The sequence below is a fragment of the Panulirus ornatus genome, chromosome 19, assembly GCF_036320965.1.
Source record: "Panulirus ornatus isolate Po-2019 chromosome 19, ASM3632096v1, whole genome shotgun sequence".
In the NCBI taxonomy this organism is placed as follows: Eukaryota; Metazoa; Arthropoda; class Malacostraca; order Decapoda; family Palinuridae; genus Panulirus; species Panulirus ornatus.
In genome coordinates this window covers 9,491,516-9,516,342 of record NC_092242.1, presented here as the reverse complement: position 1 = coordinate 9,516,342, position 24,827 = coordinate 9,491,516, and the positions used below count along the sequence as shown (strand labels likewise).

The 24,827-nt window shown below is 40.1% G+C and overlaps 1 protein-coding gene across 2 annotated transcripts in view; it reads right to left on the bottom strand.

Annotated features, from left to right (window-relative positions):
* Window positions 1-24,827, bottom strand: part of LOC139755375 (uncharacterized) — a 110,847-nt gene that overhangs the window by 47,654 nt on the left and 38,366 nt on the right. For both annotated transcript variants that reach the window (XM_071673591.1, XM_071673592.1), the window contains exons 10-18: window positions 24,279-24,435; window positions 20,375-20,556; window positions 17,464-17,604; window positions 15,775-15,980; window positions 12,160-12,287; window positions 9,058-9,182; window positions 4,219-4,442; window positions 3,632-3,795; window positions 2,182-2,404 (exon numbers count right to left, since the gene is read on the bottom strand). In XM_071673591.1, coding sequence (XP_071529692.1) covers window positions 2,182-2,404; window positions 3,632-3,795; window positions 4,219-4,442; window positions 9,058-9,182; window positions 12,160-12,287; window positions 15,775-15,980; window positions 17,464-17,604; window positions 20,375-20,556; window positions 24,279-24,435 — 1,550 coding nt within the window. The remainder of the gene's footprint in view (window positions 1-2,181; window positions 2,405-3,631; window positions 3,796-4,218; window positions 4,443-9,057; window positions 9,183-12,159; window positions 12,288-15,774; window positions 15,981-17,463; window positions 17,605-20,374; window positions 20,557-24,278; window positions 24,436-24,827) is intronic.

The window sequence follows — 24,827 nt, the reverse complement described above, 5'->3', positions numbered from 1 at the left end:
TATTCCCAATCATCAGTCCTTTTTCAGCACATAAATCTACAAGCTCTTCACCATTTCCATTTACAACACTGAACACCCCATGCATACCAATTATTCCCTCAACTGCCACATTACTCACCTTTGCATTCAAATCACCCATCACTATAACCCGGTCTCGTGCATCAAAACCGCTAACACACTCATTTAGCTGCTCCCAAAACACTTGCCTCTCATGATCTTTCTTCTCATGCCCAGGTGCATATGCACCAATAATCACCCACCTCTCTCCATCAACTTTCAATTTTACCCATATTAATCGAGAATTTACTTTCTTACATTCTATCACATACTCCCACAACTCCTGTTTCAGGAGTATTGCTACTCCTTCCCTTGCTCTTGTCCTCTCACTAACCCCTGACTTCACTCCCCAGACATTTCCAAACCACTCTTCCCCTTTACCCTTGAGCTTCGTTTCACTCAGAGCCAAAACATCCAGGTTCCTTTCCTCAAACATACTACCTATCTCTCCTTTTTTCACATCTTGGTTACATCCACACACATTTAGGCACCCCACTCTGAGCCTTCGAGGAGGATGATCACTCCCCGCGTGACTCCTTCTTCTGTTTCCCATTTTAGAAAGTTAATACAAGGAGGGGAGGATTTCCGGCCCCCCGCTCCCGTCCCCTCTAGTCGCTTTCTACGACACGCGAGGAATACGTGGGAAGTATTCTTTCACCCCTATCCCCAGGGAAACAATTTGGGGCACAGTTTTATAAAATCCAACATCTTCACACTGGTTTTGGGAATCATGGATGTTTTACATTCTATTGGTATCATGAACTGGTAACACTTAACTGAATGAAAATGGTGTTATTATCATTCTGTACAACTAAACAATATGACATTTACATCCAAAGGAAAAAATGTAATAAAAGAATTAAGCAAGAATGTGATCTAAATCTGCAAAATACAAGGAATGTACATAAATCTTGAAGAAGATAGAGAAGTGATATCTTCCTGTACTACAAACCATATGTAAATCATACATCTACATATAGGAATTTTGTTAAAGCCTGAAATTACAAAAATATATTGTGTGAATACACTAATGAAACAAGCTCATATGTATACATATCACAACAGAAAATATAATTTACAGGAGCTTGTTCTACAACCAGAAAGCCATAAACTTTTTTCTGTTCTCATTAGAATCCTTTGCATGTAAGAAGGGGTAAATTCTTCCATTAGCTTAAATGACCATTTTCTAATTACCATTCTCACAAGAAGCAAGGTACACTTATGGAAGTCTGTCCATAGTGCTCTCTCTCTCTCTCTCTCTCTCTCTCTCTCTCTCAATCTTCTCTAATCAATCCTATCTCTGTACTCTGATTTCTACAATTTCCTCAAGTTCTTCCTTCTGCTTTCACTTGAGCTCTTGATGTCCTCAATCCATCTTAAAAAATCTCATTCTTGGGTCCAGTTTAAATATTTCTTGCTGTATCTGGTGTCTTCCAATTTCTAAAATGGCTATAGCATCTTTGCTTGTTCTATGCCATTATCTTTACTTGGTGTTTCTCATCTTATCCATTCTTGTAACTCCTTTGAGCAGCCTCAGTGCTCTCATTTTGCCAGCTTGGATCAATAAGCTTTTTTGATTGCGAGTGACAATGCTTCATATCTGTATGTTAAAATCTGTCTTAGAATGGTGTTATATATTTCTGTTTTACCTTTCAGAGGTGTATCTTCATCTTTTTCAAACCAATGACTTAAATGTCTGTACCATACATGAAAATAACTATCATACACCCAGTCACTGCTATCCAGTGTTCTTGAAAAAATAACTTAAATGGCTACTCATAAAAAAATCAAAAGTTACATGCAAAGACAGCAGCTGACAGTAATCACCAACACATACAGAGTAGTCCCATTTTCTTAGGGATATGGATGGAATCCACTACATTTAAAGGTAGTATAAATAGTAATCTTATATTTTCTTTACTAAACTTACATGTAATTGCTGTTTCCTGCGTGAATAAGGTATACCAGTAAACAGACAAAGAAAGACGCATCCACACACACACACACAAGGTATCATTATCTCCACGATAATGATATGTTATGATATATAAATTATGGAGCTAATTAAATCTTAATCATTTACATACAAAATTTTTGAAGAAAACTACTATACATAACACTTACTCTTCTTTAGCTGTCTTACAAGCTTCATTTGACTCTGCCAGATGTTTTTCATGCTGTTTGCTAAGATCCATTAGTTCATTCAAAGAGCGTTTAGACTGATCAAGGGCAGACTGAAGGGTTGTTGCCCTAGCTTTTTCCTCAGAGAGTTGCATCTCCAGGTCACGAACATGAAGAGGAGGTCCTGACATGCGTAATGGCATTGATGGTCTCACAGGGCTGCTACCTGCAACACAATTCAAAATCTGGTTGCAAAAAATAATATCCATAATGAGTCCCAAATGTAATGCAACCAGTAACATAACTTCTCTCTCTTGAAACACTTGCACACCTTTTCCCACCCAGAGAAATGAGTCAGAGTTAAAATCCTCACTTGGCTCTTCTGTTCCACTTTTGGATTATAGGTAACCACACAGAGAGGATGGATTTCCAGTCCCCCCGGCAGACTTAAGAAAGAAACGGCAGATGATGATGTCTGAATTGGGGAGTGTGTCAGAAAGGAGGAAGTTAAAGAGGAAGCTGAGAGTTCATGGAAGTAAAAATAAGGTTATAAGGTTTAGCAGGGGTAAAGGCAGGTTGGTTTACATGTGAGTTTGAAGAACGAAAACCTGGAGGAAGTAGGATGTTTCAATTACCTTAGAAAGAACGTCATAGCAGATGGAATTATGGGAGCTGAAGGGAACGTCACATCAAATGGAATTATGGGAGCTGAAGGGAACGTCACAGCAGATGGAATTATGGGAGCTGAAGGGAATCAGACGTTGAGTGAGGGGAGCAAAGGGTGTGGATACACTGAGGGGTGTGTGGAAAGAGAGATCACTATCTCTAAGGGCAAAGATGGGTAAGGTTGCAGGTACAGCAGTCCTAATGTTGTTCTATGGGTTCATGCTGTGGGCACTGAATACAAAAGAAAAGAAGAGGTTGGGTGTGTTGGAAACGAGTTCCTTGAGGTCACTATATGATGTAAGTGGGAGTGATCAGGTTATGAATCATAAAGTATGAGAGAGGTTTGAAAGAAAACTGAGTATGACTCAGAGACCTGAATGGGGAAGTCCTGAAGTGGCTTGGACAAACAAGTAGGAGGATGGAAGAGAGACTATCTTAGAAAACACATGTGTCAGAAAAGAAGATAGCAAGGAAGAGAAGGGGACCAAAAAGGGTATGAAAAGATGGAGTAAAAATGTTTTTTTAAGTTACTAAGGCCTGAATCCTCCATCCTGTTATATGGGTAATTGACACTTGAAGGTTTTTTCCTAATGCTAATCATATGTACATAACACATATCTCACAGTTTAGATGGGAGTGGGAAATGGCAAACTGTAAAAACACATCTTTTGTAACAACTGTTAGCCATTCAAGCATATTCGCAATTAAGGGTTAATATGCTAACTCTGTGCTCATCTGGTCTACAGGATAGAAATCTTTCTCATCATATACTCTTAAGTTTACTCACCCCTAGCCCTTGCTCCTGGGGAAGGTACAGCTCTTGCTCTGTCCTGAAGGTCATTCATCCTTGTTTTAGTGGCAGCTAATTCAGCTCGTACTTCCAATAGCTGCTTGGTTGTAGATGCATTTTCTGCATGCATGGTACGAATACGTGCCTCTAACTCGCTTACTCTAAACAAATTAGAATACTGTTACAAAATATGATTTGATGTGAACCAAGTGAATCTATTATGTTTATAACACCATATAGTCAAAGAAGTTTCTATCAATAACATTAAATTTCTAATGAATTACATATATATACCTGTATTCATACACAATGTTACTAAACACCATCTGCTCAAGATTACTTTGCAACTAAAGTCATCCCTGGCAACAATGTTTCATTGGGAGTACAAATCAAGAACTTCTCACTTCAAAGGAGTCTATATTTTCCTTCTACTGGAAGTATTGCAATCTTCAGCTGCAGGTCATGGGTAACACCGGAAATCTTTCACAGAAATTCATCCTAGGGTAATCATGAATAAATAATCACACATATAAAACAGCCTTCCTTAGGAATTTTAAATCATATGGCTGTAACTTAACACTTACTTATCTTCAGCAACTTTGAGATCAGAATTAGACTCCAACTTCGCCTTGAGGCGGCTGACCTGCCGAGTGAGATCTGCAACCTGATTTTCATATCTCATTTTCCCTTCAGAGTCTCTACGTTCCAGGTTGATCTTAATAGTTTCTAGATTGGCAAGAACCATAGCTTGGGATGTTTGGCCTCGGTTCATGGACTCTCGCTCAGCCAGGAGTCTTGCTTCTGATTCCTGGATAAAAGAAATACAAATGTCAGTGAAAAGAAGAATCATCAATTAGTCATGCAGAGTGGTAGAATGTAAAAAAGATTATCTATTTTTTCCATGTTATTGGTACATTGGTGCATATGAAAAATCAAGACCTGTAAGTCAATGATACTGTAAATACTAATTATTCATGCACTAACTTCATTTCTAATTGGAACAGATGCAATGCATATAACCAAACAAAATGTAAAATATCACCCAAATTACAACAACCATATAAATGCCTCTGCTGCCTACTCTTGGACCCCAACCTCATAAAAAATGCTGATCCCCTATGAAGTCCACAGAAGCAACACTACCTGTGACTTTTCATTTATCCATCTACCCCACCATCCCATCTAACCATGTTTTCAAGCTCCCACTATTCACACAAGGTACACATCAGCGTTGTACCCGGCCATCCCTGCTGCCTTCATTTGCATATCACCCACTTCCATACATAAAAGACATTGCAAAGCTATGCTCAAGAGAACTGCACTGAGGCAGTTACCTACACCATAACCTCCAACTCTAGTGACCCTGATGACTCACAGCCTTCTACCTTAAATGATACAATCTCTTTCCACTTTGAACAAAAGATAAAACATTTCAAAGATGCCTGGAAAAATAAATCCTAGATATAATGCACACAATAGGTTTACCCAGCAAAATGTGAAAGAATCTGCTCTTAGTGGTGTGCAGAACGAAATGTGCCTTCCATTGGTAAATTAATTAAAAGGGATGATGACCAAGATTAAAGAATCCTTCACTGACAGGATGAGGAGGGTCTGATGGTGAGGAAAGATAAAAAGCAGATCTTGAAAAACAGCAATAAGTTAACTTGCATGAACTGACTGATGAGTTAGAAATGCTTAATTACCATAATATTCACCACACCAAGTCAGATGAGCATACTTTCTCCCCTATCCCCAGGGATAAATTCAGTTCTATCTATCTAATTCAGTTCTATCTATCTATATCTATGATGCCCCTTCCCTTTGGGAACTTGCTCAAAGGGATGGCCATGACAAAGTCTCCATAACTGGCAAACTTATGAAAATCAATTTTCATATTTCACTTTCACAATCCATTTTCTTCACACATTATCAAAGGAAATTATCAAAATGGAAATGGTGAAGAGCTTGTAGATTTATGTGCTGAAAAAGGACTGATGACTGGGAATACCTGGTTTAAAAAGCGAGATATACATAAGTATACTTATGTAAGTAGGAGAGATGGCCAGAGAGCGTTATTGGATTACGTGTTAATTGACAGGCGTGCGAAAGAGAGACTTTTGGATGTTAATGTGCTGAGAGGTGCAACTGGAGGGATGTCTGATCATTATCTTGTGGAGGCAAAGGTGAAGATTTGTATGGGTTTTCAGAAAAGAAGAGTGAATGTTGGGGTGAAGAGGGTGGTGAGAGTAAGTGAGCTTGGGAAGGAGACCTGTGTGAGGAAGTACCAGGAGAGACTGAGTACAGAATGGAAAAAGGTGAGAACAATGGAAGTAAGGGGAGTGGGGGAGGAATGGGATGTATTTCGGGAATCAGTGATGGATTGCGCAAAAGATGCTTGTGGCATGAGAAGAGTGGGAGGTGGGTTGATTAGAAAGGGTAGTGAGTGGTGGGATGAAGAAGTAAGAGTATTAGTGAAAGAGAAGAGAGAGGCATTTGGACGATTTTTGCAGGGAAAAAATGCAATTGAGTGGGAGATGTATAAAAGAAAGAGACAGGAGGTCAAGAGAAAGGTGCAAGAGGTGAAAAAAAGGGCAAATGAGAGTTGGGGTGAGAGAGTATCATTAAATTTTAGGGAGAATAAAAAGATGTTCTGGAAGGAGGTAAATAAAGTGCGTAAGACAAGGGAGCAAATGGGAACTTCAGTGAAGGGCGCAAATGGGGAGGTGATAACAAGTAGTGGTGATGTGAGAAGGAGATGGAGTGAGTATTTTGAAGGTTTGTTGAATGTGTTTGATGATAGAGTGGCAGATATAGGGTGTTTTGGTCGAGGTGGTGTGCAAAGTGAGAGGGTTAGGGAAAATGATTTGGGAAACAGAGAAGAGGTAGTGAAAGCTTTGCGGAAGATGAAAGCCGGCAAGGCAGCAGGTTTGGATGGTATTGCAGTGGAATTTATTAAAAAAGGGGGTGACTGTATTGTTGACTGGTTGGTAAGGTTATTTAATGTATGTATGACTCATGGTGAGGTGCCTGAGGATTGGCGGAATGCGTGCATAGTGCCATTGTACAAAGGCAAAGGGGATAAGAGTGAGTGCTCAAATTACAGAGGTATAAGTTTGTTGAGTATTCCTGGTAAATTATATGGGAGGGTATTGATTGAGAGGGTGAAGGCATGTACAGAGCATCAGATTGGGGAAGAGCAGTGTGGTTTCAGAAGTGGTAGAGGATGTGTGGATCAGGTGTTTGCTTTGAAGAATGTATGTGAGAAATACTTAGAAAAGCAAATGGATTTGTATGTAGCATTTATGGATCTGGAGAAGGCATATGATAGAGTTGATAGAGATGCTCTGTGGAAGGTATTAAGAATATATGGTGTGGGAGGAAAGTTGTTAGAAGCAGTGAAAAGTTTTTATCGAGGATGTAAGGCATGTGTACGTGTAGGAAGAGAGGAAAGTGATTGGTTCTCAGTGAATGTAGGTTTGCGGCAGGGGTGTGTGATGTCTCCATGGTTGTTTAATTTGTTTATGGATGGGGTTGTTAGGGAGGTAAATGCAAGAGTCTGGAAAGAGGGGCAAGTATGAAGTCTGTTGGGGATGAGAGAGCTTGGGAAGTGAGCCAGTTGTTGTTCGCTGATGATACAGCGCTGGTGGCTGATTCATGTGAGAAACTGCAGAAGCTGGTGACTGAGTTTGGTAAAGTGTGTGGAAGAAGAAAGTTAAGAGTAAATGTGAATAAGAGCAAGGTTATTAGGTACAGTAGGGTTGAGGGTCAAGTCAATTGGGAGGAGAGTTTGAATGGAGAAAAACTGGAGGAAGTGAAGTGTTTTAGATATCTGGGAGTGGATCTGGCAGCGGATGGAACCATGGAAGCGGAAGTGGATCATAGGGTGGGGGAGGGGGCGAAAATTCTGGGGGCCTTGAAGAATGTGTGGAAGTCGAGAACATTATCTCGGAAAGCAAAAATGGGTATGTTTGAAGGAATAGTGGTTCCAACAATGTTGTATGGTTGCGAGGCGTGGGCTATGGATAGAGTTGTGCGCAGGAGGATGGATGTGCTGGAAATGAGATGTTTGAGGACAATGTGTGGTGTGAGGTGGTTTGATCGAGTGAGTAACGTAAGGGTAAGAGAGATGTGTGGAAATAAAAAGAGCGTGGTTGAGAGAGCAGAAGAGGGTGTTTTGAAGTGGTTTGGGCACATGGAGAGAATGAGTGAGGAAAGATTGACCAAGAGGATATATGTGTCGGAGGTGGAGGGAACGAGGAGAAGAGGGAGACCAAATTGGAGGTGGAAAGATGGAGTGAAAAAGATTTTGTGTGATCGGGGCCTGAACATGCAGGAGGGTGAAAGGAGGGCAAGGAATAGAGTGAATTGGAGCGATGTGGTATACCGGGGTTGACGTGCTGTCAGTGGATTGAATCAAGGCATGTGAAGCGTCTGGGGTAAACCATGGAAAGCTGTGTAGGTGTGTATATTTGCGTGTGTGGACGTATGTATATACATGTGTATGGGGGGGGGGGGTTGGGCCATTTCTTTCGTCTGTTTCCTTGCGCTACCTCGCAAACGCGGGAGACAGCGACAAAGTATAATAAAAAAAAAAAAAAAAAAATTATCAAAGGAACCCACCAATCTACTCACTGCCTCCTCTGATTCAGAAAATAGAACAAAATCCTATACAAACATTTCCAATGGTGTTGATGTACACCACTATTGTCCCACCTAACCTCACATGAAGTGTCCTAACCATTAACTATTAATATCTATACATCTATATCTTTAATGCCTGTTCCCTCCTTGAACTCCCTTAAGGAGGTAGCCATGGCAACAGACTCCATAGTCAGTAAACTCCAGTGCCACTTCTTAGCTTTTAGTGCCTCACCCTAACAGGCCTCTGGCAGAGGGCAACTCTATCACAGTGCTTGCAGTGGCTTCCTACCAATGTTCCTACTGACTACTTCTGTCTGATGTTCCTTGCTAATGTTCCAACCTACTATTTCTACCTAATACTCCTGCCTAATGTTCCTACCCAATGTTTCTACCTAGTGCTCATGCCTAAATGTTCCTATCTACTTCTTCTATCTATGGCTCCTACCATTTTGCCAAAAGGCTAGGCTAGTGTACAGCTTTCACTGCAGGAAAATCTAGTCATGAGGAATGAGTTGTGTTGTCGTCTTATGTATGAAAAGGAAAGATTGTTTGTGGACAGAATGCCAGGAGTCTACACGTGGGTGAAGCATAAAGAAAAGACAGATACCTGGGTTAGAAGAGTGCAATCTGACAACCACTGAAGTACTGGCTCCTATACAACTAACACTAATCATCCCAATACCCAGGCGGTACAGGTAATGTACCTCCCTGTTTGGTGGCTGCCTACTAACTACTATCTAGAATAATGACATAATAATTCTTAACATTTAAAATGTACTGACCTTAAGCAAAGTTCTTTCTTCTCGAAGATTTTCTAAATTAACTTCAGCATGGGACAGTCTTTTCTGCAGAGCCATGTATTCACTTCGGAGTGTTTCAATTGTACCTTCATGTCGGCCTATGATACCTGAAAAATGTGTTCTGTTATATTTCTTACCTCCTGCTGCATATATAATCATATAATTTAAAGGCCACACAAATTCAATTAAAACAGCAACTGGATAAGGGAGTGTCTGTTAAATGAAAGTACAGTATACAACTTTCTTCATTAATGCACTAATAAGGAAGATTAACAGAATTCAACTTCTGTCATCTATACAGCTGTCTTCTTTCGTGTTTTCTCCCTCATTTTGTTTTATTTTTACATATTTCTATGTATCTCTCTGGATGGTCCATTTCCATTACTGTTTCTGGACCAGCCCCCCTTTTCCCTATTATAGTGGTGTTCCAGATTTTGTCCTGTGTTCTACCCCTTCCTCTAATCTATAAATAGCCTTTCTTAACAAAGAGCCCAATTCCCTAATACATCAGCTCAAAATTAATCCACTTCTTTCATATCAGCTCCAGTTTTTATGTGCAGTCTACTAAGAGTATTGTCTCAACTAAGTCACTAAATTCAGACTCGTAGAGGATTTTTCCGTGACAATAATCTTCACTTTTCTAAAACCCAATTCCCACCTAATTCTCCTTGTAAAACCACTCAACTTTTTAATCTCCTTTCATGGCTCCACTATTCCACTATCAACAATGCACCATTTATCTTAGAATTTATGCAAACTACTAAATCTACTAAAAGACACTGAGGTTTGTTAAAATACCACAGAGTCTGTTCTTCTGAGCAATTACTTTAACTGTATAGAGGACTAACTAGTCCTAGTATGAAGTTTGTTTTACCTTCACAGCTGAGATAGCTCTAGCTCCACATACCTAATCAGAACTGAATCTAAAATGATTAGACTTAACTCTGCAAATATGAATTTCAAAATCTAACACTTTCCCTATGCCATATTGCTGATTCTCCATCTCTCTCTGCTAGATACTAATAAGGCTTTTTGTTCCAAGAAGTGATTGCTTCAATACCACTAGTATTACAAAAAAATCACTGAAGCCACCAATTCAAACAAATACTGTGATGTTGTGGGCACCTTCACAGTGGCCTCTTCTTGTGTCTGTTTCTTTTCCTATACTCAAAAGCTTTGGAACTCATTACTCTCTACCTAAGAGATTTGCAATATGTATGATTTTACCTCTTATTGTGTTTTCTTTCAGAAAAATTAACGTGACCAAAGGTCATATGTGTATTGACATGTAAATATCTCTGTAGGGTGAGTACAAGGCAGCTGTGGAGTAAGTGTGCAGTGTCTTCAATGTGAAAGTTGTAGCCTGAGAAAAACAAGTCAAGTCATATGTCCAAATGGTTTTCATAATATTGGAGAGATGGGCAGAGCCCAGAACATGTATGAGACAGTATTTGAGAAGTCTAGTTTCAAAAAGATTAAAAAAGTCTAATGGGTGGTGCTTAAGACTGTAATATCAAGTCTACATCAATCACCATCAAAATGCCTCAATGTGAACTTCATCTCAAGCTGATGCTTTTCTTGCATCTCTTCTTTCCAGATGTACAGGTGCTTTCCACCCATTTGCCTGATGCAGGGGTTTTAGGAGCTTGTGCACAATATTACAAGATTAGAATGCAAGGTTTATGACTACTGTACTTTACATGTGTTGGACTGGCTGCCTTGGTGGATACTGAATTCACTAACAAACAATTGCTCTAGCTAGCTATAACATGCTACTGCTGTGCACAGGTTTTCAAACTTCTTAAATTTTCTTACACGTCTACATTGTTCAATCTATTCTTAATGGACACCTAATGAGTGAAACATTGAGTAGCGAAGCACCTGATGGTGGTAATTAGTGTAAAAGACACAAGAACAATTAATAAGACACCAATTCAAGAGAATGTTTCAATTAAAAGGTTACAGTACATTGTACTTCATTTTTCAGGTTTTATTTGGGATATAAAAACAAATAAGCATTTAATCAATGATAACTACAGGTAGCTGTAAATGTAATGAAAACTACTAATTTCAATGCAATAATGTTGCTGGTTATGTTACACTCAGACATGGCATTTTAGGTGATGAAATTCAGATTTCACATCAAAATATATTTTACACTTATCAAAAGAAGATAAATGCATTAACAAATATTAGAACTACATATGGCCTGAGAAACTTGAGGGAAAGGGTATATCACAGTTGACATCATCGTGAGAAGGAACATCAGAAGTTGAGGGATCAGGAAGTGGGTTCCTCTAGGGACAAGGAGGCATTATGCTGGAAGCTTTTCTAATTGTTTCCTCCAGAGTTATCTGCCTCATTAACAATGGTCTCAGTCTTAAAAGTCTCTCTTTGATTTTATGAACTAACTTAATTTCTTGTTACGTTATGAATGCATGCTGCTCTAGTCCTTCAATAAGTCCATCACACATTTTCACCATGTCATCTACAGGCCTTTCTGATATTTTCAACAATATCTTTGTACCACAGAGCAGAGAATAAGCAAAAGACACAAGGAGTAATGCATGTAGGTCTGGCAATGACAATGGTTTGTAACAAATTAGCACCAACAGTGTCAGAGCCTAGCATGGGCAAATGAGGTCAGGTGTGAAATTTTCTACTCATAATGTCATGTCGCCAATCAAAAAACTTCAGATTTTGGGTTTTCGGTTTAGGGATGCTCAACCTGTACTAATACACAGATGGAATATCACAGACTTTCTATATGGATCCACTAAAGAGAAGGCAGTGTTTCTCAAAAATGGTTAGGGATGGGAATATAAAATGGAAAGGTTTTTGCTGTGCTAATAAGAAAAAGTAGTGATGTGAAATGCTAGAACAGCTTGCTGATAATGAGAAACATTTGAAGAGCTTAGCCTTAAAAAATACTCCACAGAAAGGAAACACTACAGTATTTCAGATATCTAATCTGAAAATGAGTATCAGATTATGTTACAAATGAAAGAAATAGAGGTCTGACCAAATGTCATTCCCACAATCATAAGTGACTGAATTCACTCGACATCTCATCCCACAACAAACCTTGCAATGTAGAATTGTTCTTCTCCAAGGATGCAATTTGTCGCTGCAGGATCTCAGTATTATTTTGCTGTGCCTTAATCCGCTCATCATTATACTCTGCCTGTGACACTAACTTGATGTTCTCATTTCTGACAATAAAGCAAAAAAAAAAGTCAACTATCATACCATGAAGAGGTAAAACAAGGCTTGCTTTATCAAAAACACAAGTTGATGAAATGTCCAGTAATGAATTACACTCAGTCATGAAGTATCCCAAATAAGTTCCCCTCTTATATGGCAGATGAACAATGCATGATCTACTGTGCGCATCAAGGTTTATCTTCTGAGCTTCACCAACAAAACATGCTTATAACAAAGAACACAATTCTAACACTAACTTTTGCATAACCTAACTCTAAATCTATTCCTTCCTACAACTCAGTAATCCTGTTTATAAGCTGTTCTATCCTTCAAAGTATAGCTAAATATGAATAAGCCATGTCAGGGCAGCAAAATCTACAGTTGGGGAAGCAGTGGAAAATATCTGTATTACCTTAATGGAGTCATATAGTATAAAGAGTCCTTATTATATAGTAAAGCCAAACAATATCATAAACATGTTTATCACTGTTAAAATCAAGCCTGATATCACTCAAGAAGCAGAAGAACATGCACCTTGTAGGAGAGGTAGAGGAACAAAAAGGCACTCTACTTTGATCTGAGGACATGTAGAGAGAAGAAAGTAAATATGCTGAAGATAATCAATGATCTAACATATTACCTGATTAGAATTTTTCTTTTTCATACTTAATTGCCTTTCCTGCATTCACAAGGCAGCATCAGGAAGAAACAAACAGTAGCCTCATCCACACCTTACCTAGAGTATAAGACCCATAGCCAAGCCCCATACACTACTCTACACTTTTACACTGACCACTTCATAAGCCCATGTTCAGTTAATTAACCAGCACATCTTCCTACATATACCATATCATTCCAGTATTTTTATCCAATACATACTTACCTATCTATTTTATCTATCATACTTAATCACCGTTTCCGGCATCAGCAAGGTAGCACTAGGAAACAGACGAAGAATGGTCCACCTGCTCATATACACATATCAAGATACATAAGCACCTATACATGTACATCTTTTTCTTTCTTTTATACTATCCGCCATTTCCTGCATTAACGAGGTAGCGTTAAGAACAGAGGACTGGGCCTTTGAGGGAATATCCTCACCTGGCCCCCTTCTCTGTTCCTTCTTTTGGGGGGGGAAAAAGAAAGAAAAAAAAAAAAAAGAGGGGAGGATTTCCAGCCCCCCGCTCCCTTCCCTTTTAGTCGCCTTCTACGACACGCAGGGAATACGTGGGAAGTATTCTTTCTCCCCTATCCCCAGGGATATACATGTACATATATATACATATACATATCAGCACATACAAATATATACATATATAAACACATACACACACACATACAAATATACACTCGTACATATTCAAACTTGCTTGCCCTCATCCACTCCTAGTGCCACTCCACCCCACAGGAAACAGCAGTTACCCCCCACTTTTGTGCAGAAGCAGCAGGAAAACAGACAAAAAAGGCCACATTCATTCACACTCAGTCTCTAGCTGTCATGTGTCATGCACCACAGCCACAGCTCCCTATCTACATCCAGGCCCCACAGACCTTTCCGTGGTTTACCCAACATTTCACATGCCCTGGTATAGTCCACTGACAGCAAGTCAATCCCAGAATACCACATCATTGCAATTCACTCTATTCCTTGCACTCCCTCACACCCTCCTGTATGTTCAGGCCCCAATCGCTCAAAATCATACTTACCTATCTATCTATATTTCTGATGCCTGTTTCTTCCAGGAACTCCCTCAAGGAGGTGGCCACAGCAAAAGTCTCCATAAACAGTGAACCCCAGTGCCACTTTTCAGCTTTCAGTGCCTCACCCTTAACAGGCAACCAGCAAAGGCCAACTCTAGTGCAGTGTTTCCAGGGGCTCATACCTAATGTCCCTACAGTTTGCCTCTCCCTAATGTGTCTATCTAATGTTCCAACCTACTATTTATTCATCATGCTTTGTCGCTGTCTCCCGTGTTAGTGAGGTAGCGCAAGGAAGCAGACAAAAGAATGGCCCAACCCACCACATACACATGTATACACATAAATGCCCACACACACACACATATACATACCTATACATTTCAACATATACATACATATACATATACTGACATGTACACATGTACATATTCATACTTGCTGCCTCCATCCATTTCCATCACCACCCCACCACACATAAAATGGCACCCCCTCCCCCTTGCGCGCATGCGAGGTAGCGCTAAGAAAAGACAACAAAGGCTACATTCATTTACACTCAGTCTTTAGCTGTCATGTGTAATGCACCATAACACAGCTCCCTTTCCACATCTAGGCCCCACAAAACTTTCCATGGTTTACCCCAGACGCTTCACATGCCCTGGTTCAATCCATTGACAGAACGTCAACCCTGGTACACCACATCGTTCCAATTCACTCTATTCCTTGCATGCCTTTCACCCTCCTGTATGTTCAGGCCCCAATTGCTGATGCTCCTGCCTAATGTTCCTATCTACAACTAATACTACTACCAAAGGTTTCTAATACTCCTGCCTAAATGTTCCTTCCTACTACTTCTATCTATTGCCCCTAACATATTGTCATAATGCAGGGTTAGCACGCACATGGTGCTCACTGATGGAAAATTTTGAGTTGCAAAGAATGAGGTGAATGAGTTCAGCATTGTAAAGTGTAATGTGTGACAAGGAGAGATTGTATGTGTGTGGGTGATGCAGAAAGAAAAGACAGCTACCTGGGTCAAGTGTGTGTAACTTGACAAAGACTGAAATGCTGGCTCACTACACAGACATAACTAACACCCCCTGAAACACAGGCAGGTATTACAAGTAATATACCTCCCTGGTCAGTGGCTGCTTACCAACTACTATCTCTTTGCATGCATACCTTTTGCATTCCCAAATGTGCACACCAGGATACTCCAAAGCCCCCATCACTTCATCCCTCAATCTCACATCCAAAAAATGCTGTTAGGACCACTAAAACTTCAGTCATTACCTTCTTTGCCTACTGGATAATGATCCCTCCACCCTTATATCCCTTAATGCATCCAAGACTTAAAGTGTCCCCCCCTCCCAACTTATGACTCACTTCAACTTCCATGATCATATTCCTTGCCATATCCAGTCTCAGGTATCCAAAGCATTCCCCTTCCTTCAGGCCCTCCTAATTCAAACTTTTCAGTCTTCAACACCTAGCTGCACCTCATTACCTTACTTTTATTCATATTTACACTTTTTCCTTTCACAAATCTTCCTAAACTCTGTCACTAGGTTCTTGAGTTTCTTACTGAAGTCTGCCATCATAGCTGTGTCATTTGCAAACAGTAGTTGACACCCCATGACCCCAACCCTACCATTCCATCTCAAGCATACTCTTGCATTCATCTCCCTTGCCATCCCTTCCAGAACAGGTCAAATGGCCAAAGTGACATCACATATCCTTGATGGAGACTTACCTCCACTGGTGCAGTACAGTAAGATTAAGTTTACTCCTTACCTCGTCTTTTCCATGGTGGCTCTAAGATTATCATATTCATCCTGCATCAACTTATCATTCTTAGTCTTCTCTACTCGATAGTCCTCATGCTCCTTTTTCAAGTTACTCAATGCTTTCTTTGCCTTCTCTAATTCTTCTTTAAGCTTTTTCATTTCTTCTTCAGATACCTCAGATGACTGTGGGGCTTGGCTTGCCGCAGCAGGTTTCTGAATTATTTAGATATGGGTTACAGTGTTATGCATGCTGCATCTGTATACAATCTACACTATCATTCATATGTCCACAGAAGGAAAATATGGAGGGACATTATTAAATATTGGCTTCACATATACATATATAACACTGGACTGCAATCAAAAGAAATATCTTAAAACATCAATGAATATGCCATATGAAAAACTAGTGACGTACTAAGACAAACAAATGACTACAACTTCTTAATATACTTTCCATTCACTTTTTTTTCATAAATGAACTTCATATGCCTAAAATTACTTAAGGGTTTACTATGAAAACTTAGGTTACTAATCACTGAAGAGCCAATTATGATTCCAGCAAATGCATACAAACCCCTCACTCTGTACAAAGAAATAACTTTCTTAAGTCATTTAAGACATCATTAAAAGAAAGAGAAATAACTGACTTATAGCTCTCCTTTGTCCATCATTTTGATGATAAATGTATGTAGATGACATGCATGTGCTACCATATAAAATTCATATTGAGATATGTATGTTGATAAACACTATACCACTCAAAAAAAGTCAATGGCATACAATATCATGGATGCCTAGGCATTTGCCCTATAGGAAATGTCAGACAATGATGAGGAAAGACCCTAATTCTGACTTTTTACCTCCTAATAAAGAGTTTGTTTATTAATCTACTGGTCCAATCATTGTTACTCTGTTCCCAATTCCACACAGGCTCAACTTCCTTATTCTTCGTATCCAATATTTTCAAATACAAAACAATCAACCTTTATGACATACCCAAGTCAACACTATGGTAATATCCTTAGTTCACAAATAAGATTTTGAAGCAAAAACTTAACCACCTCTACAAAAATGATACTGATAATATAATATGAAGATGATAATATCCACAACCCATGCCAAATGACAGGAATAAACCTGCATTTTGCAGACTATGATTGTATGGTGTACAAATCATGCACTAAGATGCAATAAAATCATCAATTTCATTTGAATTTTCCTTTCAACACCTGACATGGGTCTTCAAACTAAAGCTTAACTTTGGGACTTTTACTCTAGCTGACGTCAGGTTATTATCATTTCAGCTTTAAAGGGTCATATGGTCATCAAACTAAAGATTCACTTTAAACTTTTATTCTAGTTCACACCAGGTGATTTTGTTCAGTTTCTGTAGTAGGTAGGAACATTTAGGCAGGAGCATAAGGTGAAAACATTAGGTAGAAGCAGGAGGCAAGAGCATTAGATAGAAACATTAGGCAGTCCTAGTCATTAGGTGGGAGCCTCTGCAAACACTGCACTAGAGTTGCCCTGTGCCAGTGGCCCATTAAGGGTGAGGTACTAAAGGCTACAAGGCAGCACTGGAGTCCACTAGTTACAGAGACTATTGCCATGGCTACCACCCCTTCAGGGAGTTCCAGTTGGAACAGATAAGTAGAATCATGATAAAATAATCTTAAATACTGCATGTACTTACAACTCCAGTCTTTGGGGACTGCTGGGTCAACAGAGTGCGGTACATATCACGCTGATGTACAAGATTTTCCATCAGAGATTCCTGCCGTTCTCTAGCAGATGATAATTCTGCCAACTGTGCCTTCGCTGAATCAAGTTCCTCCTGGTAATAAAACAATCATAAACACTGTTGTTAAAAGAAATACTGCCACTATAAGTAGTCAACAAAATGTACAAATTCATTATTATATCATTATTATCTTTGTGCATTATGAGCTTTGTGCCTCTATTTCAAGGCTGCCCACGGGACCTGAGTTGTTGCTGAGTTGGCACACATAATTTCTCTCCACAATCAGTCAACCTCTAACCCTCCCAATGACAGCACATTCTCATAAGTTTTCTAGGAAGGAAACTGAGTGGCATTTTGCCAGATAAAGAGGATCAGTCAGAAGATGATCTGATGTTATGGACTCAGACTCCTCCAGTATTCGTAATTGATCAACATGAGGCAGGAGAAGGTGTTTCTACCATAAGGGGATGTACTGTTGCCAGCACCAGCCAGACTTGACATCATTGTCTGGTGGAATTTGTGATTATAAAAACTTTTATCCCTGGGGATAGGGGAGAAAGAATACTTCCCACGTATTCCCTGCGTGTCGTAGAAGGCGACTAAAAGGGGAGGGAGCGGGGGGCTGGAAATCCTCCCCTCTCGTTTTTTTTTTTTTTTTTTTCCCCAAAAGAAGGAACAGAGAATTCGGCCAGGTGAGAGTATTCCCTCAAAGGCCCAGTCCTCTGTTCTTAACGCTACCTCGCTAATGCGGGAAATGGCGAATAGTTTGAAAGAAAGATCATTATTATCGTTGATCGCTGTTTCACGCATTAGCGAGGTTGAGCCAGGAAACAGACGAAGTTTGGCCCATCCACTTGTATACACACATATATATACATAACACTAATACAAGCACATATACATACACAGACATATACATATGTACACAAGTACATATTCATACTTGCTTGCCTTCATTCATTTCTGGCACCACCCTGCCCCACAAGAAACAGCACTGCCACCCCTGCATCAGCGAGGTAGGGCCAGGAAAACAGACAAAAAAGGCCACATTCGTTCACACTCAGTCTCTAGCTGTTTTGTGTAATGCACCAAAACATGTATATATGTATATGTGTATATGCTGATATGTATATGTGTATGTACATGTATGAGAATGCATGTACATGAGTGGGTCTTGCTTCGTCTTTTTCCTGGTGCTACCTTGCTGACACAGTAAACAGTAATCAAGTATAATAAAATTGTTGGTGACTAAGTTTGGAAAGGTGTGTGAAAGGAGATAGTTGAGAGTAAATGTGAATAAGAGCAAGGTTATTAGGTTCAGTAGGGTTGAGGGACAAGTTAACTGGGATGCAAGGTTAGATGGTGAAAAATTGTGGGAAGTGAAGTGTTTTAGATATCTGGGAGAGGACTTAACAGTGAATGGAACCATGGAAGTGGAAGAAAGTCACAGGGTGGGGGAGGGGGTGAAGGTTTCGAGAGCATGAAGAATGTGTGGAAGGAAAGAACATTATCTCGGAGAACAAAAGTGGGTATGTTAGAAGGAAAAGTAGTTCCAACAATATCATATGGTTGCGAGGCATGGGCTATAGACTGGGTTGTATGGAGGAAGGTGGATGTGTTGGAAATGAAATGTTTGTAGGCAACATGTGGTGTGAGGTGGTTTGATCGTGTAAGTAATTAAAGGGTAAGAGAGATGTGTGGAAATAAAAAGTGTGGTTGAGAGAGCAGGTGTGTTGAAATGGTTTGGACACATGGAGAATGAGTGAGGAAAGATTGATGAGGAGGATATATGTGTCAGAGGTGGAGGAAACAAGGAGAAGCAGGAGACCAAATTGGAGGTGGAAGGCTGGAGTGAACAAGATTTTGAGAGATCAGGGTCTGAACACACAGGAAGCAGAGGCATGCAAGGAATAGAGGGAATTGGGACAATGTGGTATACCGGGGTCAATGTGCTGTCAGTGGACTGGGCCAGGGCATTTGAAATGTCTGGGATAAACCAAGGAAAGGTCTATGGGGCCTGGATGTGGATAGGGAGCTGTGATTTCGGCACATTACACTCAACAGCTAGAGACTGAGCGTGAATGAATGTGGCCTTTTTTGTCTGTTTTCCTAGTGCTACCTCGCTGAAGAAGCGGGTAGCGATGCTGTTTCCTGCATTAATGAGGTAGTGCCAGGAGCAGGAAAAAAAAAATGCATTTCTTCACATCCATTCCCCAGCTGTAAGGTGTGATGGACTGAAATCAAAGCCCCCTATCCACAAACTGGCCCTACAAACCTTTCAATGGTTCCTCGCCTCTTTCACATACACTAGTTCAGGCCACTGACATCAACCCTTGAATACCACATCATTTCAATTCACTCTATCCCTTACATGCCTCTCAACCTCCTGCATGTTCAGGCCCCATTCACTCAAAATCTGTTTCACTTCATTCCTCCATTTCCAATTTGATCTCACTCTTAACCTTATCCCTTCCATTTCTGACACATATATCCTCTTTGTCATACTCTACTCACTAATGCTCTCCATACATCTGAACCATTTCACCACAGCCTCTTCAGTTCTCTCCACTACATTATTTCATGTCCTGTTTCAACCATGTAATGAACTTACAGAGGATACACAAGATGATGTAAGCATTGATGGGCATATAACTGACAAAGTGACTTAAATGGAAGTTAGGATTTTAGATGGGGGATATCTGGGAAAGATATAGGTAGTACAGAGGGCAAACTTAAGCCATATCAAAAGAAAAATGTTTTGGAAAAAATGCATAAAGCAATTATGGATCTTGAAACAGTAAATGATAAAGCAAAAGGCTAAAAGAAACACACCTCTCCATTATGAAAATCAGCAGATACAAACCTTAAGCTCTTTTGTCTTGACATCCACAGCAGAATGCTCAGCAGATTCCATCTGATCTGACAGTTCTCTAAGAGAGGCCCGTAAACTGTTGTTCTGTTCCTGTAACTCTTCAATATCTCTGAAGGCTACAAGTCGCTGAGATATAACATCTCCAGCTACAGTGGGGCTCTTAGAAGTATCTTCTGAAATTTTTATTAGAAAATGCACCATATATAAATTTCTATGCCAAAGGCATTCTGTTTACCTTTCCAGTAATTCATTGATTTAAATTGCTGATTCTGTAATGACTAAAGTCTCTAAGAAAATAATGTAATATTTTCAATCTTTTTTTCACCTCTTGCACCTTTCTCTTGACCTCCTGTCTCTTACTTTTATATGTCTCCCACTCAATTTCATTTTTTCCCTGCAAAAATCGTCCAAATGCCTCTCTCTTCTCTTTCACTAATACTCTTACTTCATCCCACCACTCACTACCCTTTCTAATCAACCCACCTCCCACTCTTCTCATGCCACAAGCATCTTTTGCGCAATCCATCACTGATTCCCTAAATACATCCCATTCCTCCCCCACTTCCCTTACTTCCATTGTTCTCACCTTTTTCCATTCTGTACTCAGTCTCTCCTGGTACTTCCTCACACAAGTCTCCTTCCCAAGCTCACTTACTCTCACCACCCTCTTCACCCCAACATTTACTCTTCTTTTCTGAAAACCCATACAAATCTTCACCTTAGCCTCCACAAGATAATGATCAGACATCCCTCCAGTTGCACCTCTCAGCACATTAACATCCAAAAGTCTCTCTTTCGCGTGCCTGTCAATTAACACGTAATCCAATAACGCTCTCTGGCCATCTCTCCTACTTACATAAGTATACTTATGTATATCTCTCTTTTTAAACCAGGTATTCCCAATCATCAGTCCTTTTTCAGCACATAAATCTACAAGCTCTTCACCATTTCCATTTACAACACTGAACACCCCATGTATACCAATTATTCCCTCAACTGCCACATTACTCACCTTTGCATTCAAATCACCCAACACTATAACCCGGTCTCGTGCATCAAAACCACTAACACACTCATTCAGCTGCTCCCAAAACGCCTCTCATGATCTTTCTTCTCATGCCCAGGTGCATATGCACCAATAATCACCCATCTCTCTCCATCAACTTTCAGTTTTACCCATATTAATCGAGAATTTACTTTCTTACATTCTATCACATACTTCCACAACTCCTGTTTCAGGAAAAAAAGGGCAAATGAGAGTTGGGGTGAGAGAGTATCATTAAATTTTAGGGAGAATAAAAAGATGTTCTGGAAGGAGGTAAATAAAGTGCATAAGACAAGGGAGCAAATGGGAACTTCAGTGAAGGGCGCAAATGGGGAGGTGATAACAAGTAGTGGTGATGTGAGAAGGAGATGGAGTGAGTATTTTGAAGGTTTGTTGAATATGTTTGATGATAGAGTGGCAGATATAGGGTGTTTTGGTCGAGGTGGTGTGCAAAGTGCGAGGGTTAGGGAAAATGAGTTGGTAAACAGAGAAGAGGTAGTAAAAGCTTTGCGGAAGATGAAAGCCGGCAAGGCAGCAGGTTTGGATGGTATTGCAGTGGAATTTATTAAAAAAGGGGGTGACTGTATTGTTGACTGGTTGGTAAGGTTATTTAATGTATGTATGACTCATGGTGAGGTGCCTGAGGATTGGCGGAATGCGTGCATAGTGCCATTGTACAAAGGCAAAGGGGATAAGAGTGAGTGCTCAAATTACAGAGGTATAAGTTTGTTGAGTATTCCTGGCAAATTATATGGGAGGGTATTGATTGAGAGGGTGAAGGCATGTACAGAGCATCAGATTGGGGAAGAGCAGTGTGGTTTCAGAAGTGGTAGAGGATGTGTGGATCAGGTGTTTGCTTTGAAGAATGTATGTGAGAAATACTTAGAAAAGCAAATGGATTTGTATGTAGCATTTATGGATCTGGAGAAGGCATATGATAGAGTTGATAGAGATGCTCTGTGGAAGGTATTAAGAATATATGGTGTGGGAGGCAAGTTGTTAGAAGCAGTGAAAAGTTTTTATCGAGGATGTAAGACATGTGTACGTGTAGGAAGAGAGGAAAGTGATTGGTTCTCAGTGAATGTAGGTTTGCGGCAGGGGTGTGTGATGTCTCCATGGTTGTTTAATTTGTTTATGGTTGGGGTTGTTAGGGAGGTGAATGCAAGAGTTTTGGAAAGAGGGGCAAGTATGAAATCTGTTGGGGATGAGAGAGCTTGGGAAGTGAGTCAGTTGTTGTTCGCTGATGATACAGCGCTGGTGGCTGATTCATGTGAGAAACTGCAGAAGCTGGTGACTGAGTTTGGTAAAGTGTGTGAAAGAAGAAAGTTAAGAGTAAATGTGAATAAGAGCAAGGTTATTAGGTACAGTAGGGTTGAGGGTCAATTCAATTGGCAGGTGAGTTTGAATGGAGAAAAACTGGAGGATGTGAAGTGTTTTAGATATCTGGGAGTGGATCTGGCAGCGGATGGAACCATGGAAGCGGAAGTGGATCATAGGGTGGGGGAGGGGGCGAAAATTCTGGGAGCCTTGAAGAATGTGTGGAAGTCGAGAACATTATCTCGGAAAGCAAAAATGGGTATGTTTGAAGGAATAGTGGTTCCAACAATGTTGTATGGTTGCGAGGCGTGGACTATGGATAGAGTTGTGCGCAGGAGGATGGAAGTGCTGGAAATGAGATGTTTGAGGACAATGTGTGGTGTGAGGTGGTTTGATCGAGTAAGTAACGTAAGGGTAAGAGAGATGTGTGGAAATAAAAAGAGCGTGGTTGAGAGAGCAGAAGAGGGTGTTTTGAAATGGTTTGGTCATATGGAGAGAATGAGTGAGGAAAGATTGACCAAGAGGATATATGTGTCGGAGGTGGAGGGAACGAGGAGAAGAGGGAGACCAAATTGGAGGTGGAAAGATGGAGTGAAAAAGATTTTGTGTGATCGGGGCCTGAACATGCAGGAGGGTGAAAGGAGGGCAAGGAATTGAGTGAATTGGAGCGATGTGGTATACCGGGGTTGACGTGCTGTCAGTGGATTGAATCAAGGCATGTGTATGGGGGTGGGTTGGGCCATTTCTTTCGTCTGTTTCCTTGCGCTACCTCGCAAACGCAGGAGACAGCGAAAAAAAAAAAAGAAAAAAAAAATTTCAATCTATGCATTGTACATATCACACCTAAACAAATAATATATATCATGTTTAAACCATATAGCATAACCATAAAAATACACTATCATTCATCAGCTTGCTTATTCAGTGTACACTGCATTAACTTAACACTATAATTGTGTAATTATAATTCAGTTTATTCACATGCATTATTTCCATTTTTTCCTCATTCAGACTCTCTCCATAGGAGAGATGAGGAGGATATTTGTATAGCACACACTGAAAAAAGATGTAAAATCTAACCTAGTGGTTTTGTTTTACTGAAACAGAAAGTGTGACCAATAACCCAAACAGAGGATGTAAGATAGTTCTGGGCACCACTTTTTAACACTCCTATATCTGGACAGCAGTAATTTCTCTACAATCTCCTACATACAAATAAGGTGGTACTAGATTCCACCTGCTTGTGGTTACCCTAAAATGAAAAGTTACCTTTGGCAAATTTGTATTACCAAAGTATAATTCCACCAAAATCTTTCTTAATCCAAAGGAGTCATTCCTTTCCCAGATACTGACTGTAGTGCAACCTTGAATCTGAAGGTGTCCATAGAGAAAGGGTCCTTGGGGTTACATAATATCTACAAATAAGAATACAGGCTACAATGATCTTTATCTTGAAATGTATAGATCAGGCTTGATATGTTGTAAAAATTTCTCAAGCCAAGATTTTATTCATCCCAAAGGAGCGAAACTTACTTGGAATTGGAGGAGGAGGATGACCTGCTCTGGCTGCTTCAACTTGGGACACTAAAATGGTCACCTGCTTGCTAAGATCTTTCACTTGTCCCTCAAATCGTTTATTTTCCCGATCGAAATAGTTTGTTCGTCTCCTAGCTTCATCTGCATCTATCCTCTGTACAGGACAACATAGACTATATTGACTCCTTACTTTACTGTCCCTAAAAAACATCTAATTACTGTTTGTGCATTAAAAACTGAAGTATTTATTTATTCATTTATTTTGCTTTGTCGCTGTCTCCCGCATTTGCGAGGTAGCACAAGGAAACAGAAGAAAGAAATGGCCCAACCCACCCCCATACACATGTATATACACACACGTCCACACACGCAAATATACATACCTATACATCTCAATGTACACATATATACACACACACAGACACATACATATATACCCATGCACACAATTCACACTGTCTGCCTTCATTCATTCCCATCGCCACCTCACCACATATGGAATACCATCCCCCTCCCCCCTCATGTGTGCGAGGTAGCGCTAGGAAA